This window comes from Phoca vitulina, unplaced genomic scaffold, assembly GCF_004348235.1.
Source record: "Phoca vitulina isolate PV1807 unplaced genomic scaffold, GSC_HSeal_1.0 scaffold11, whole genome shotgun sequence".
Classification (NCBI taxonomy): domain Eukaryota; kingdom Metazoa; phylum Chordata; class Mammalia; order Carnivora; family Phocidae; genus Phoca; species Phoca vitulina.
Window position 1 is genome coordinate 18,703,975 of NW_022589714.1, and position 16,007 is coordinate 18,719,981.

Below are 16,007 nucleotides of genomic sequence, written 5' to 3' on the forward strand. Positions count from 1 at the left end.
CAGATTTCTGCTTTTGTGCTTCACTCACTTAAAGCACATCTCTAAAAGCAAGGAATATCCTTTAATCAGTTTTTATTCTTTATCCTTTGTTGTAGCTAAGGAATTTGAAGCCTAATTTCTTCAAAGTCTACTCAAATGTGTCTGCTACCCATTTTCCAATCGAAGTGAATTACGATTTATCCTTTATTAGAATACTTTAAAAAATGTTATCACCTTGATATGCAGTTATTAATGAAAAACTTGAAAGGATGTTCCAGAAAAATCAGTGAGAAGTCTAGGGGCCTCTACATGATTCAGAGGGGCTGTGAGTCAGTAGCAGAGGGAGAGACCAGGAGGAAATTTTTATCAACAAGATGAAAGAAAATTAAAATTAGAATGAAGGATATGATTGGTGAAAGCATAAAAAATGTTACAGATAAAAGGGGGGCAACATGAATAAGAAAACAAAGGAAACTTCTAAGTTACATAATTGGGGTTCAGAAAATGGTACTAACTAGTTGAAATCATGCTTTCAGGGGAAAAATTGGCTCTTACTATATACCGACCAATAAAAAATATGCACTTTAATGCATGTCCTTTGAAAATATAGTTAGATGTGAAAAGATTACTTTTTATGGCTTCTTCTTTTGCTCTTTTAAAATTTATTCATCTAGTTTTACCAAAATCTATTGTAATGAAAGGGCCTTAATTTTTTTTCACATGACAATGGAAAATGATTTGAAACTTTATTTCAGTTTCAGGTATATCTGAGTTTCAAGCATACTATATAAATCAAGGTTAAAAGGTTAATACAAGTGAAATATGAACATATGCTTGACAAGGACATGACAGGAAGAATTGCCAAGGAATAAAAGGAATCTAATGAATTTGGCAGAAGCTGCAGAGTGACACTCCGTGCTTGAGAACAATTGTCCCTCTCTGGGGGGCTGCAGGACATGATCTCTTTCCATGCTGAGTGCTAACCTTCTGATACATTACACCTAATAAGCAGGTTGATGACAGCACACCACATTTCTTACTGAATAACTGCCTAAGACAGCCAAAGCAAAAAACAGTCCCTTCCTTTTTTGGGGGTAGGGAGAGACTGGAGACATATTAAGGAATTTCTTTCCAGTAAGTATTTCTCTTCCACAATGTACTTAACACTGAGTTGACTATCAAAATAGCGCTATCAGAAGAAAGTGTTCCGTTTATCAGGAACTTCATATGTGTCCTCTTCCATCACAGGGAGATTTTGAAAATACACTAATAAGAGAGACAAAGGTCAATGGCAGTGACATCAAGACCAATGCATCTTAAAGATGAACACATTGCTGGTATTTCTTTGGTGGCTTGACTCCTGCCTCCAATGTTAGTTAGTTGGTGAACAGCTAAGAAAATAGGCCATCTTTGCCTGATGCTCTTCTTTCAAACTTCAATAAAGACTTAATTTCTAAATGACTCAAAGCATGGGAATATACATACCACTGGGCCAGGGTCTCCTTTAGGGCCCTGCAAGAAAAACATGGGAAGTCATTTTTAAAAATATGAGGGAAGCAAAATTATAGAATCTAAAGCATTTTTAATTCAATTTGCTTTAAGACACATACAAAATATTTGCAAGTTTTATTTTGCTACAGTTGGGATTTGAAGAATTAGATGATGAAACGTAACTTGATGGAATCCCATGACAGTGACTCTGGACATTGATTTAGTTCTTAGATTTACAATGCAGAAATGGATACCACCATGCAGAACGCTATTTTTCATTGGCTGGGTACATTTTTTCCATTTTATTATAATTTTCTATTCTATTCTATTCTATTATATATTATATTAAATAAATTTACATTTATTTCCTATTGCATAAGATCTTAGTTATATTCGTATCATGTATTTTTTCAGTGAACTTAGGAGTTATTTATTTATTTATTTATTGTGGCTGTTCAGCTGAAGAATGCTTGGTAATAAAAAACTGTACTCACAGGGGGGCCAGGGGGCCCTGGAAAACTGGGAACATTCACACCTCCCTTCAAAAAAAAAAAGAAAAAGAAAAAGGTGAGAAGCATTTATAGCAACCCCTCACTGGAAAATAATTTCACATAATTACAAAAGTAAATACCTGGATTTTATATAAACTGCTCATTCCATTTCCTTCATTGAATTGTACACCCTTCAGAAAGAGAGGAGATAGAGAATTACTCTTTTTTAAGTTAATAGTCTCTCTACCTTTTATCCTTTTCCCAAATGATATTTCTCCTATTTTATTTTAGAACGTGAGTTTGATACTACAAGTAAAATAAACCAAGGTTTCCGTTTTGGGCTTTTCAAAAGCAAATATAGGGGGAAAAATGACCAGGAGTTTGAGCTACACCTGGAGCCTGGAGAGACTTTCAGTGGAGGTGTGATTAATGTTCGGATTTGACAGATGAGACACTAATGCATTCAGAGGAAAATACTATTTGCTCATTAAAATTCAGTTTCTGAATTGCCAATTTATGCTAACTGTTTACAGCCCTCTGACCTGCCGGCTATAACACGGTAGTGCTGATGAAGATGTGAATAGGGAGCAATTAGGCTACTGAAAAGGAATTTTTTCCTACAGTCCCTTCATACTAAATAGAAAATTAAAGTAAATGGGGAAAATGATGTTACTTACAACCCTGTGTGGATGTTTCTACACAAACATATTCTTTAGAACAACAGGGAATAAAGCTGCCTAATAAAACTGGCCTGTGAATGGAAAGTCCCAGAGTAACTAACACTTAAAGAGAACTAATTCGACAGTCTAAAGAATCATACATTTTGGCATTCAGGAAAAATTTGCAGATACAAATTTTAGCTGGGATCTTTTATCCTTCTTTTAAGAAGTTCCCATAGAATCAATAATCTGCATTTTTTCCTTTTTTGTGATTTCCACACTTCAATTGCAAAACTGAAGAAGCCATCATTTTGCTGTTTTTGGGTGATGGTGGCCAATGGTGCTCAGGGAATGGGATTTGCGTACATCTTCAAAACACTAGTGATGGGAGGAAAAATGCTCCATTCATTTATTCCTTTATTCTTTCACTCTCTCATGTGGCAACTGGCAAATGTCTACTATATTTTAGTGTGCTGGGTCCTAAAGAGATGAAGAATACTTTTGTCTGAGATTTCTAGAGGTTTCCCATAAAGAGACACTATGTAATCTATTTTGAAGAATGAATAGTTTTGAAGAATTCAGGGGGAAGAGGAAGATTTCCTAACCCAGTGTAAAATATAAGTCCGTTTTGTGAACTCATGCTATGGGTTGCTTGTTGTGTCCACTGGAGAGGGAGTACATTTTAGGATTTGAGCCCCAAATGCTTTCTGTCCTGCTTCTTTGTCAAGGGAACAGGCAAGTAAACAAAATGAAGAACAGGTTTAGGGAAACAGAGTGCAAATCTCTTCGTTTATGTGTGTAAAATGTGTGACTGCATGCACACTAATTATATATCTTTGTTGTCTTCAGAAAGTCACAGACTAATTCTGCTCTTTCTCAGGTGAGTTTGGTTTCTGAAAGTATTCCTATGAAGTAGGTTGGAAAAGAACATTTGGCCTGGACCAAAGCTCTGCTGTGATTTGAGCGTGGCCCCACACGAGGGCAGACTTGCTACAGAGAGAGGTACCTCTCTTCTCCGCAGCCTCCCTGACAAAGCGCGTATCTGTCTCAATCGCAAGCATAAAAACATTGATGGCTCTTGTACATTTTATTCACTAGGTGTTATATAAATAGAATTTCTCCGCATCTCAGACATCATGGATGGTAATGAACACATATAGCCTAACACCAAATTCTGTACCAACTCACATTGCCGGAAGGGAGCTCTTTTTAAAGCCCCTTTTTTTCTGTGAATGAGGCTCACTGCGGTTACATGGCTTTCCCAGGGTCCCCCAGGCAGGACATGGAGAGTCGGGGCACCCACTCAGGTCTCCTGAGTCCAGAGGAGGGAGGCCCATAGTATGCAAATCTGAGCACTGCATATTGGGGCTGCACTAAAGGGGAAAAATTAGGTCTCCTCCAAAGCTGCGTTGGCTATCATTTGTAGGTATCCATAAAAATCAGACAACTTTTGTCCTGGAAACATCTGAAGGTTGTCTGAACTCTGAGTTATAGAAGTCTCAAGCAGACACATGAATTTAAGTTTTAAAACTGAAGTAACTCACAGGTGGTCCAGGTGGTCCGGGTCTCCCAGGGGGTCCCTCACTGCCCTGCACGGGATATAGAGACCAAAAATCAATGGTTTGCACATTTCAACACCCAGTTTATGAACTAGATTGTGCTTGCTCAGAGAGCTGTATTCTAAAATCAATATGATTTTGTTTCAGCCTTGCAAAGTCTTATTCAGCTTGGCTTTCCCTTTCACCTGGGAAAATATGTTCCTAGACCACAGGAAAGGTAAATGCCTTTTCCATACCCATTCAGATTCCCACTGGGTGAGCCCCAGGGACGAAGCTTAGTTTTAGATGGAGCCAGACAACCTGGCTGATCCTGTTCTGGAGCTCAAGTGCGGCCGAGGAAACTCTGCCCACATCGGGGTGCAGAGCGGTAATCCTGCCAGCAGGGGCGAGCTCCGGGACTGGGCTTTCTAGGTCAGCCCCTCACTTTAGGCTTCAACCCCACCACCTTCCTCTTTGGGGAACCAGAGGGCCGTCCACATAATTTGACCAAAGTAGAAAAAATCACACCCTGTGTTGTGTCTGCAGAAGGAGAAATTTTTTCACTCCCTAAGGTTTTATTAGACTTTGCAACCAAGTCAGGTACATCCCGTTGAACAGAAGTGACTGTGGTACAACACTGTTTAAGGGAAATGTTCTGTACAGTTTAAACAGCCTCAGACATTCTGCTTGCAGGAGAAACAGCCTGAAAATGGAATTATGAAAAATGAATTCAAGTTGAAACTTGAAAAATGGATTTCACTTTTATTTTTATAAAACATACAATGCTTATCGATCCATACCAAGCAAAGCTATTATAGTCTCTTTGGTGCCTTTAACCAGTGTTTCCTGGAACTGTGCTTTTCTTTTAGGATAATAGCCTCATAAAATCTTTAAGTCCCTTAACGTCAGGGGAGTGGCAAGAAATGGTTAATTAAAAAAGAATCCAGAGACAGTAAGATTCCAACTTACAATGCCCCCAAATTTTGAGGGATTTAAATCCATTTCCATGAATTTGATGAAGGATTTCATTCCATCTCCCCGTATTTTTTTTTTCAGTAACAAAAGGAAACATCATAAAAACTATTTGTATCTTTATCAACGAAAATAAACTGTAAAGTTTTTATTGCAATGTATCTGCCTGAGAATGAGTGACAACAAGTATATTGTATCTCTTCCCAAACTGCTTTGATGGTGGCTATCTCTCTAAGACATGTCATATTCTGCTGATTGCTGGCAGTGTCATTCAGAGAATTATGTCATAGTTCTCATGAACTATGAGAGGACAACAAACAAGGAAAAATATGTGTCTATTGAAAAGACTCTCTTTTTCCTGGCACAATTAAAAGTCATATTTTCATCCTCGATTGTGCCCCAAAGCTCATCTCAGTGTGGAATTCCCATTAACTTCAAAAGGCAAATCTCTGACTAAATAATTTCCATAGAGAACAGAGAAAAAAGGCTAGTGGAGTTGGGCAAGCTTCTTGGGAATACTCTCAGAAAAAAATGTGCAGAGACTATCTAAAATAAGCACATGGCTCCTTTCAATTTTTTTTTTTTGGAATTCCTTTGCTTATTGATGCCTTTATGTCCCATTTTGGTCATTTTAGGGTAGAAGCTACTTGAGTTGCTTATGTGGATTCTTGATTCTTACTTCCCAAATCTGAATACCTAGTCTTACTCCGCTTACCGGCTGGGCTCACACTGTGGGACCAATTTAGACCTAAATTGGGTAAACCTATGAAGCCCCAGAGTCTTCCTGCCTGAAATTCCTCTATTGCTGGTCTTCCCTTCAGACCATAGCAACACATTTGTCTAATCAACTGGACTCCTGAGGGAAGAAGTATCCTAATTCCTTAGTGAATTTCCCCTACAACCCTTAAAAGACAGAACTTCCAGATTTTCTCAGCAAGCTGTCTGAAGCCTTGGCACCTGTGGCTGGAACTCCCTGATACAAACTGTCTTACCCGTACCTCTTCAGGAAGCTTCCTCCACTCTATCCTTCCACAGAACTAGATGTCCAAGACCTTGAATCTAGCTTGCACTTTTGCTATATGACACCGGTGTTCTATTCATCCTTTTCCCTAGGAACCTGTATGCAGACCAATTTTTGTACCTCTGTCTTTCCAAGCCCCCTACCAGAATAGCTATTCCCTGACATTATTCCTACTTTCAGGCTTTGCTTGATTTTATGGATCTGTTAAGTGTCTCACCTTGCCATCCCCCAAGCCCCAATTCAGAGAGTAAGTGAGGCATTTCCTCTGTACCTTGTCACCCTTTGCTCCCACAGGACCAGGATGTCCAGTTCTTCCCAACAAGCCCTGTAAAACACAAAACTAAGTGTGTTACAAAGAAACAACAACAACAACAGAACAACTAAATGGCCAAAGGCACTGGAAGTTGGTTGCTAAAACTGATACATTTTGAAGGTCATTTGATCCTAATTAAATCAGTCCTACAAGCTTGTATTTCTTCAGGCTGATACAGCAGCTGTATCCTGCTGATAAGCCCTTGCAAGGGTAAAAATTGTATTTGTGGCTGCTTTTTCACCTTGGCCAACCACATTTAATGACCTTAATTGGAACCTTTTGATACATTTAAGAATTTAGCCTTGCTGTTTAAATGGCAATTTACATAACATTATGCCTTCCTAAATGAGCTATAATTTTGGTAGCGATCAACATTTTAAATACTTCAAGATGTGGCAGAATTAACAATGTGCATATTAAGTTATGCAATCTGCATTTTACCAATGGAAAATAAAATTTAATTTTAATTCTTCTTTGAGAATGGAGTTAGCTATAATTTCCATGGTTCCTTTCACAACTCTTCTCTTCACTTTTAATTTTAATGTACAATTTAAAGCCAGGTTTGTTCTACATAGCTGTGGTGAAAGCATAAAAGATAAAATTTTAATTATGGTGAATCCATGCTTTAAAACACAAAGGAACATGATCACATGCCTACTTGTGAGCTAAAATACCATTTGCATAGGAACTCATGGGAATTGCTGGAAAAGATGAGACTTGAGTAGGGTTGCTAGATTTAGCAAATCAAAATATGATATTTGGGACAAACTTATACTAAAACCATTTATTTATATGAAATGCAAATTTAACTGCATGTCCTGTAATTTAACTGGCCACCCTAGACTTGACAGCCCCATGTTAGTGACTGGTTGGGTTTAGCAGCTAAGAAAGAAAAAGAGATTATTTTAGGAAAACAGTATAACCAAAGACACAAAGACCACAAAGTTGTGTTTGAGGGACAGTGAAAAAAAAAGTGCTAATTAAAGTAGATGGTATTTTAATGGATAAATAGGAATAAAAATAAATCAAATATGATAATCTTTAACTCATTTTTCCCCTTTAAAAATATTTTTCTTAGTTTATCCTTAACCCATTTTCCCCCCTTAAAGATATTTATTCTTAGTCTATTCTTAGTTTATATTCTAAGTTTAGCTTAAGAATGTAAGGGTGTAACCATCTGAATATCTCTTCCAAAGGTTAATGCCAAAAAAGTGTAACTAAAAAATAGAATGCTCCTTTACATCTAACTTCTATTCAAAGAGACTAGCCTAATCACAGACTGCTTTTGGTCTGGCAGAATTTTGATGACAAGTCTCCATGCCCCAGGGCAGCCTTAACATTAATACTACATGCAAATCTGAGCTATAGGATGCTACTTTTCTAGGCAACAGCTGGATGATCTACAGAGAGGCCCAGAGAATGAAAGGCAATGCGGAATTTAGTTCCCCCTGTATCACCCCAGCAGATACGAAGCGTTAGTGGCACGGCTTTAGCAAATACTCACAGGGGGTCCAGTGGGACCCGGGGCACCCGGAAGGCCTGGAATTCCTTGAAGACCCTAGAAGAAACAGTTGCTGCCATTAGCCTGTTACATAGTTATAAACAAGGCATGTTAGTTGATCAAATATTTTGACTACTGAAATTAAACATCTATGTTGGCTGGAAAACATGATATATATAATATACAAATGCCCATTTTCAAAGAGTAAGGATGATGAGCTAAAATGCCATGATACGGAATCTGCAACAAACATAATTTAATGTGTTTGGTGATTCATAGAGCGTTTCTGAGCTTCCAGAGCCACCCCATGAACAATAGCATCACTGAGAATCTGGCTTTGCTAAAGCACGGACATACAAATTTCAAACTGGCAGAATGCCATCAAAGAAATCCATGATTACACTAATGCTTCAGCTAGTGGGAAAATGGAATATGTTTTATGATATAATATTTAGTTTAGCTGAACAGTTCATTATAAGAAGAAATTTGGCTCATCAGCGAATTTAAATTTAGAACCCTTTAATGGCTTAAGCATAAAAGTGAATGAATACCCCCTCCCCCTTCTTCTTGGATTTGTAGAATAATGCTAATTATACTGGATAAGGTTTAAGATACTGATATATTCATATATTCAAGGAAGAATTGGCAAGATTAACCGGTGGCTTGTGTAATTAATTTTGTTCTTTTACCAAGTGTGTCAAAACAGAATATTAGTTAAATAAGTTATATAAAATAATACAAAATATTTTGCAACTATTAAAATCATGTTTCAGCAAACTACTGGCTAACATACAGAAATGACAGTTATAAAATGTTACAGAGAGTAATGTTTAAATTATTAAAAATTTTCAATGCACTTCATAAAAGATGAGAATGATAGAGGTTCAAAGCACCTCATCTGGAAACTTCGGTGTCAGATGTGTTTCAGAATTCTGAATTTTCTGATTTTTTTAATAAAAATAACACAGTGCTCACACTAGATATTACATAACACTCCCAGTGGCATTGGGCAACACCCTCTAATAAACATACAAATATTTCTGTAGCAAAACATGATATTCTTATCAAGTGGGTTAAATAGACCGACTCCATATGATTTCAGGTCAGATTCTGCTGCCAAAAGAATTTCCCGCAAATTCAGGAAAAATTTCCAGGGTTTTCAGAGGCTTCTGAGCTTTGGAATTATAGATGATGGGTGTGGATCATAATATTACTATTACCAACAGTCCTCCCTTAGCAGTACAAATAGGGATAACTTTTACCTTTCTAGTGCTTTTGTGTATTTCCCAAATTTTCTTTAATAAACTCAGATGATTTCTATAATTAGAAATATATACTTTTAAATACTCTTTTGTTATTTCAGATAACCACATGAGGTGTCAAGGTCTAGATTGAATGATTCCACTCTTTCAGGTTTTAATTTTCTTTATCGAGTAATGTTTTGTATTACCAAACCATTAATTGTTATAACAAAGTTCCTTTGCCTTTTACTGTGATTAAATATGCATTTTTAGACACATTATAAATATTAGGTGGAGTGACCATGGTAAAAATACTACATATTTATTTATGAGAATTCTATAGAACCGAGGTTCTCTCGAATCAAGGTTCTTTGCATCAATGTGATCAAGGACCAAGCTCTGCCAGACCTGTCCATCTAATGCTAAATGGGATCATATGTTACTTCAGGTTTTTTCATGTGACATGATGTGAAGAAACACTGAAAAGAATCTCCTCGAACATGATGAAATTCCTATGAAATAAGAGTTTTGGGTAAAATCTTATGTATGCTTGTGTTGAAGAATGTGGACATGTCCTTTCTTCAAGATGATATCATCCTCACTGGCAATGCTGTGTGTGTGTGTGTGTGTGTGCGTGTGCGTGTGCATGCATGCACAGATGTGTGGGTGGACACACTGGCATGTTGAATTGTCTCTTTTTACTTCCCCACCCTTAACTTTCTTATGGGTTGATAAATTGAAAGGAAACAAATTTCCTTTGGAAATGGCACTTCTAAATGTCTGGAGATTATAAATGTCATACCACAAATTGTTTTATCTCAAAATACCCACATTTCCATAAAATTCTCTCTATATGTACATGTATAAGATATGGGTGTACATATGTATTCTTTTTCTTTCTTTTTTTTCTACTTTTAGTCTCATTCCTGAATCAGTCTAGAGATGCTGAGTGAGTCTTTAGGTAGTTTAATTTATAAGCTTGGGACTCATTAACCTTTGATGACCACATTAAACTTTAAAATAAACCTTAGTCCATAAATAAAAAAAAATCATTCTCAGCAGTCTTTCTCTGAACAAGCTGAAATTTTGTAGTAAGGGTAAAAGTTACTATGGATGCATAAAGGGCAAGAAGATAATTTTAGAAGACAAGATGGTCATTAAAGAAGACAAATACATATTAAAGAGTAGGACAGTCAATTTAGCATATAGTGCCAAACTAAAATACAAAACAGAATTTATTGCATAGATATTCAAGGATCATTAGAGCTAAGTTCTTTCTCTGAACTGATATTTTGATTTTGCAAGTCCTAGCTCAGTTGCTACCAAGAATATTTATTTTTCCATTGCTATAATTTATGGTTGACAATATTTTTCATGGCTTATTTATCAATTATTATCCTGAAATATTGTAGGAAAATCTGCATTCCAAGCAAGACTTCACTCTATGAGAGGTGAGAGTGTTCTATTAGTGTCTTATAAGTTGCTACTTTGATTTGTGAAACACCTGCAAAAAATATAGAGGATAATTTCATTTTTCTCGGAGCAATGAACAAATAGGCAGCTCCTCTAAGTTCCCAAACAGACTAAAATGAAGACATAATAATTAGAAGTCCTCAAAGAGATGAGGTGTCCCTCTGTATCTTTTCCACTAAGAGTAGAACAGATATTTGAGATTTTGTATGACTAGATATTATATGCATATTAAAATAGGATAGTTTACTGGCCATTTGGAAATGCACACGTCCTCGGTCAAAGTTTCATTCACCTAAACAAATCAATAAATTATAATTTCACATAGTATCTGAGTCCAAATTGATACTATTCATTGAGTCTATCCAAGTAGATGATATTCATTATTCCCTATCTGTTTGAGAGGAAAAGCCTGCATCACCCTATCCCTTCCAAAAGGCCCAACTGATTTAGGTGGTATTTCAGGCTTATTCATATTATTCATGTGATGTGAAGAAACAAATGAAAAGAATCTCCTTCTGAAATTGCTACATATAATAATTAATATAATAATAATAATTCCCCATATAATAAGATTCTTGTGCAAAATTTTGTGTATTCTCCATTAAAGAATCCAAAAGGCATACAGTAGTTTGCCTTTCCATGGTTTCAGTTACTTGTGGTCAGTTACTGTTTGGAAACACATGAACCTCCTTCTGACTTATTTCCAGAAGGTCAGTAGCAGCCTAACACCATGTCAGAATGCCTACATCATTCACCTTACTTCACCACATCATACAGGCATTTTATCATTTCACATCATCACAAGAAGAAGGATGACTACAGTACAAAAAGATATTAGAGAGGGAGGGAAAGACCATATTCACATAACTTTTATTATAGTATGTTGTTATATTTATTCTGATTTACTATTAGTTATTATTGTTAATCTCTTACTGTGCCTAATTTATAAGTTAAACTTTATCATATGTATGTATAGGAAAAAAAACAGCATGTATAGGTTTTGGTACTCTCTGCAGTTTTTGGGCATCATTGGAGGGGTCTTAAAACAGATTCCCCACAGGTAACAGGGGTCTACTATACTTAAGAAAGAACATACTAAAACAGTGGAGTAATAATAACAATGCATTTCAGTTTACCAAGAGAGCAAAGTATCCTGTAGACTCAATCAAAATTAACTTCTAATAAATTTAACTTAGAGTCACTTATAAAAAACCTGAATTCCAATTATTTCCTGATCTTTTTGTTATTACCTTCTCAATTGCCTCTAAAGCCCACTCCTAGAATCCAGGCAGTTAAAAGCTGTTAGACTATTAAAATCAGATATAGGTTTTGTACATTAGTGAAATTTCCTGTGGAGCATGAAGAAGCAAAAGCTCAATAATTCTTATTTTGAAAACAAAATGCCTTTACTGCTTTATTTATGGATGAAAATAAATGTTGTATTTCTTTGTTCTTTAATTTTAAATTTGGACAAAAGGCAAGCTAATTCTCACAGTTTTCTAGAATAGAATCAATATTAAAAACAATAACACATGGTGATAATTTGTAACACGGAATATGACTGACTCAAAAAATAGATCTACTTTATACTGTTTTGATTTTCAGTACTAACATCAAGGTTAATATATGCCAGATGGCTTACTTACTTTCATTAAGAATTATTAGCATCAAAACTGTTTAAACTAACAACAATTCATCATCCTAATTGGTTTTTCTAAGAGTTAAGGTAAATTATGCAGGAAAAGAATGATATCCTGAGCATCACCATGGCTTAGAGTCAGAAAATTATACCATCGTCTCAAAAGTACATTTGACTTTGAGCCTTAGTCTGGGGGTGGGTAGCTGATCTAAACTAGTTGAATCAGATCCTTATGATAGGTTTTTTTTTTTCTCCCAAGAGTATGAAAGTTGAGCAGAGACACAGACAAACCAAGGTCACTGAAGTTGAACCATGTTCCAGCAGTATCCCAAGGAAGTTCTGCTGCGTTTTGGAGCTGTCCCTTGTCCTTAGGCTGGTTGTTCAACTATTCCTTCAATTCCACTAGCTACCTCGGGATTCTTTTCAGTAAATCCTTGCTTTTATCTTGAGAGAGCTGGAACTGCTATCTGCTACATAAAAACAAAAACATAGTAACTGAGGGTCAACTCTGTGCTTTATTTTCCTTCTCTCAAAAACTGAACCACTGCTAATAAACATAAATGTATTATTATTTAAATTGTGTTGATATTTGAAACAACCTACCTAAATCTTTGTTTTTATTTGATTTAGCATTAAACATGAGCTACAGACAAGTTGAAGTCCTTCCTCTGAGTTCTGCAAAGAGAGTCAATAGCAGGACTATACTATCAGAGAAAAGTCTTACCTCATCACCTTTCTCACCAGGTATCCCAGGGTAGCCCCTCTCTCCTTTGTTTCCCTACAAAGACAAGAAATTCAGCTAGTATACTGAATCGTTTTGTCATCTTTTAGAACAACAAAAACATCTCTTCTTAGTATGCTTGGGACGTAATTTGGACAGAGTCAGGGCACAAAAAGATGACATTTGCAAATGGCTTTTACACTTTTCCAACATATTTCTTTTAAAAAGTAGTGTGTTTTAAAATTGATTTGTTTTTTCACACTGAACTGGAAGTAGCACAGAGAGTAGAGGAGAAACTGCCCTACCTTTGGTCCCTCCCTGCCTGGGATTCCTGGAGGACCCCGTGGGCCTGGATCACCCTAGAGGACAGAGCAGTAAAGAAGTGAGAGAAGGCACTAGGTGGAAGCTACAGGGCCATCAAGATCCAGCCGGCCTCCTCACCTTCTGGGCTATGGACTCATACTTTCCAGGCTCACCAGCACCAGCTTCTTCTCCTTTGTTGCTTTTCAGCCCGGGGACACTGGTGTGGCAGTTGCCACAGAAGTTCTAATGAGCAAAGAGATAAGGTTACTGAGCGATTCATCAGAGCAATCTATAAAAGTGAGGTCTGATCAGATTTGAACCTTTGTCAGAGACCAATGATACAGAAATTGATATAACACTACTTTCAGAGACTTAATTCATCCGATTTGAAAAGACTATTTTTTGTGAGGTAAAAACTACATATGTAGCTAGACAGCTGTATCTGTTTATGATATTGGTGACCTATTTTTTTTTTTTAAAGCATGTTGGGGCACCTGGATGCCTCAGTCTGTTGAGCATCTGGCTCCTGATTTTGGCTCAGGTCATGACCTCAGGGTCCTGGGACTGAGCCCCACATAGGGCTCCCAGCTCAGTGGGGAGTCTGCTTGTCTCCATCTCCCTCTCCCTACCCCCTGCTCCTGTATGTGCTCTCTTTCTCTCTCTCTCTCTAAAATAAATAAATAAAGGGGTGCCTGGGTGGCTTAGTCGTTAGGCGTCTGCCTTCAGCTCAGGTCATGGTCCCAGGGTCCTGGGATCGAGCCCCGAATCGGGCTCCCTTCTTGGCGGGAAGCCTGCTCCTCCCTCCCCCACTCCCCCTGCTTGTGTTCCCTCTCTCGCTGTGTCTCTGTCAAATAAATAAATAAAATCTTTAAATAAATAAATAAATTTTTAAATAAAAAGCATGTCTACGCTGATATGTAAGTGGGAAATTCCAAATATGTAAGGAAAAGACACATAAGTCAATAACACAGACTGTTTGAATTGTTAGCAGCACGTTTAAAAAGGGAGGTAGTAATGAAGTTCAAAATAACCCACAAGATTACAGACCTCATACAACTGATAGTATAAACCATTAAAAAGGAGAGAAAGAAAGAAAGAAAGAAAGAGAAAGAAAGAAAAAGCTGTGAAGAAAGGATTTCTCCTTTTGAGAACAAAATTAGTTGGCAGACGCTACACACAATTTACCAACATTGTCAGTGGAAGCACTCATGTGAGAAATAATTACTTGAGGGACTTGGACTTGACTCTGTGTCAAATCCAAGCGCAGATAAGGAAATCTAAGTGGAGTTACCTCGCCATTACCTCCTCTGTAACCTTTAGCTGATCTGGAAAGGCTTGAATTTAAGGGTCTGAGCTCACAAGATAAACTTCTTAGCACATTGCTAAAGAAAAAGTGCTTGTGAAAAGCCCTAAAAAGGCTTATTTTTAAATTGTTAGAGTAAGAATATGATCAGGAAAGGCACAGAATAGGGACCACTGGGTGGAGGAGATGGTTTAATTTTAACAGTTGACAGAAGGTAGGACAATATCAGCCTCTCTTCTTCCATTCTTTTCACCAAAGGGAAGAATCTTGAAATGTAAAAAAGGGAACTGAAGCTTGCCATTAATGAGAAGTTGCCAAGAAAGTTCATGGCTATTCAAGCTCAATATTTTTGCTCAGTGAATATCGGAATAAGTCTGATTTCCAAAAACACGCTCCTTGGAAGACTAATTCCATATACTGTTGAAAAGGTTCTGAGGCAGTTTCTCTAAAAAATGCTGGATTAAAGAGCTCTCTCTTCATGGTGGTCCATTCCTAGAGCTGGTATATATAAAAGGGAGCCAGAGTGTGCAACATTTCCCAGAACCAATTTTGCCATCAGGATCTTTTCACAGAGCTGATGTATTGGTAGAGGAAATAATAATAATAAAAAAAATATATAATTGTAGATCCACTACTTATAATATCTGAAAAACTATGAAGAAAGAGAGAGATGCCAGAGGACTTATGAGAACCAAGAAGTTTTCTGTATTTCAAAAGGCATGAAGAAGATGAATTATTGTATCTGTAGACAAATAAATGTGGCATATATCAATATGGAGCAAAACCCTGGCATATCAACACTCAGCAGTATTTTAGGATGGATTATTCAATTGATTGTTTTAATAAAACATAGAAGAATGGTAATCATTATGAGTCAATAAAATTTTCTCAGAGTCATTTTAAATGGGCCCCATTTTCTTTAGGTTAGGGTTGCCAGAATGGTAAATCAAGGGAAATGATTTCACTGAGGGTCTTGAAAAAAGTCTTTACATTTTTCTTACAGAGAGAATAAAGATGCATCAATTATTAGCCAATGTACAATCTCATTCAAAGAGGGACGGATGCACAGATTAACCTACATGAAGTCTTTGAAGGGCCATTGGGTCTGGAATTATGTCACTTCTTTACTACATTTTAATCAAAGATACTTTTGAAAACAGAAGGCAGATGACAAAGTTTTCTAAAGACTCTAGACAAGAGAGGGAGACTTAATGCATTGGGTAATAAGATCAGAATTTAAAATTACATTGGATTGACCTAACAGATCCAAACTCCAATCTAAGTCCCTGTATTTGGACTCCACTTTGGGGAACTCCATACTTTTCCCTTCTCTGGAATGCAGTTTGATGGGACTCTCAGTTG

General features: G+C 36.9%; 1 protein-coding gene across 8 annotated transcripts in view; it reads right to left on the bottom strand.

Moving 5' to 3' along the window:
* The window catches only part of COL19A1 (collagen type XIX alpha 1 chain), a 324,092-nt gene that overhangs the window by 39,821 nt on the left and 268,264 nt on the right, over positions 1-16,007 (bottom strand). For all 8 annotated transcript variants that reach the window (XM_032409538.1, XM_032409537.1, XM_032409544.1 and 5 more), the window contains 9 exons: positions 13,481-13,585; positions 13,345-13,398; positions 13,043-13,096; positions 7,969-8,022; positions 6,423-6,476; positions 4,165-4,209; positions 2,102-2,152; positions 1,965-2,009; positions 1,465-1,491 (listed from right to left, as the gene is read on the bottom strand). In XM_032409538.1, the coding sequence (XP_032265429.1) occupies positions 1,465-1,491; positions 1,965-2,009; positions 2,102-2,152; positions 4,165-4,209; positions 6,423-6,476; positions 7,969-8,022; positions 13,043-13,096; positions 13,345-13,398; positions 13,481-13,585 (489 nt within the window). The remainder of the gene's footprint in view (positions 1-1,464; positions 1,492-1,964; positions 2,010-2,101; positions 2,153-4,164; positions 4,210-6,422; positions 6,477-7,968; positions 8,023-13,042; positions 13,097-13,344; positions 13,399-13,480; positions 13,586-16,007) is intronic.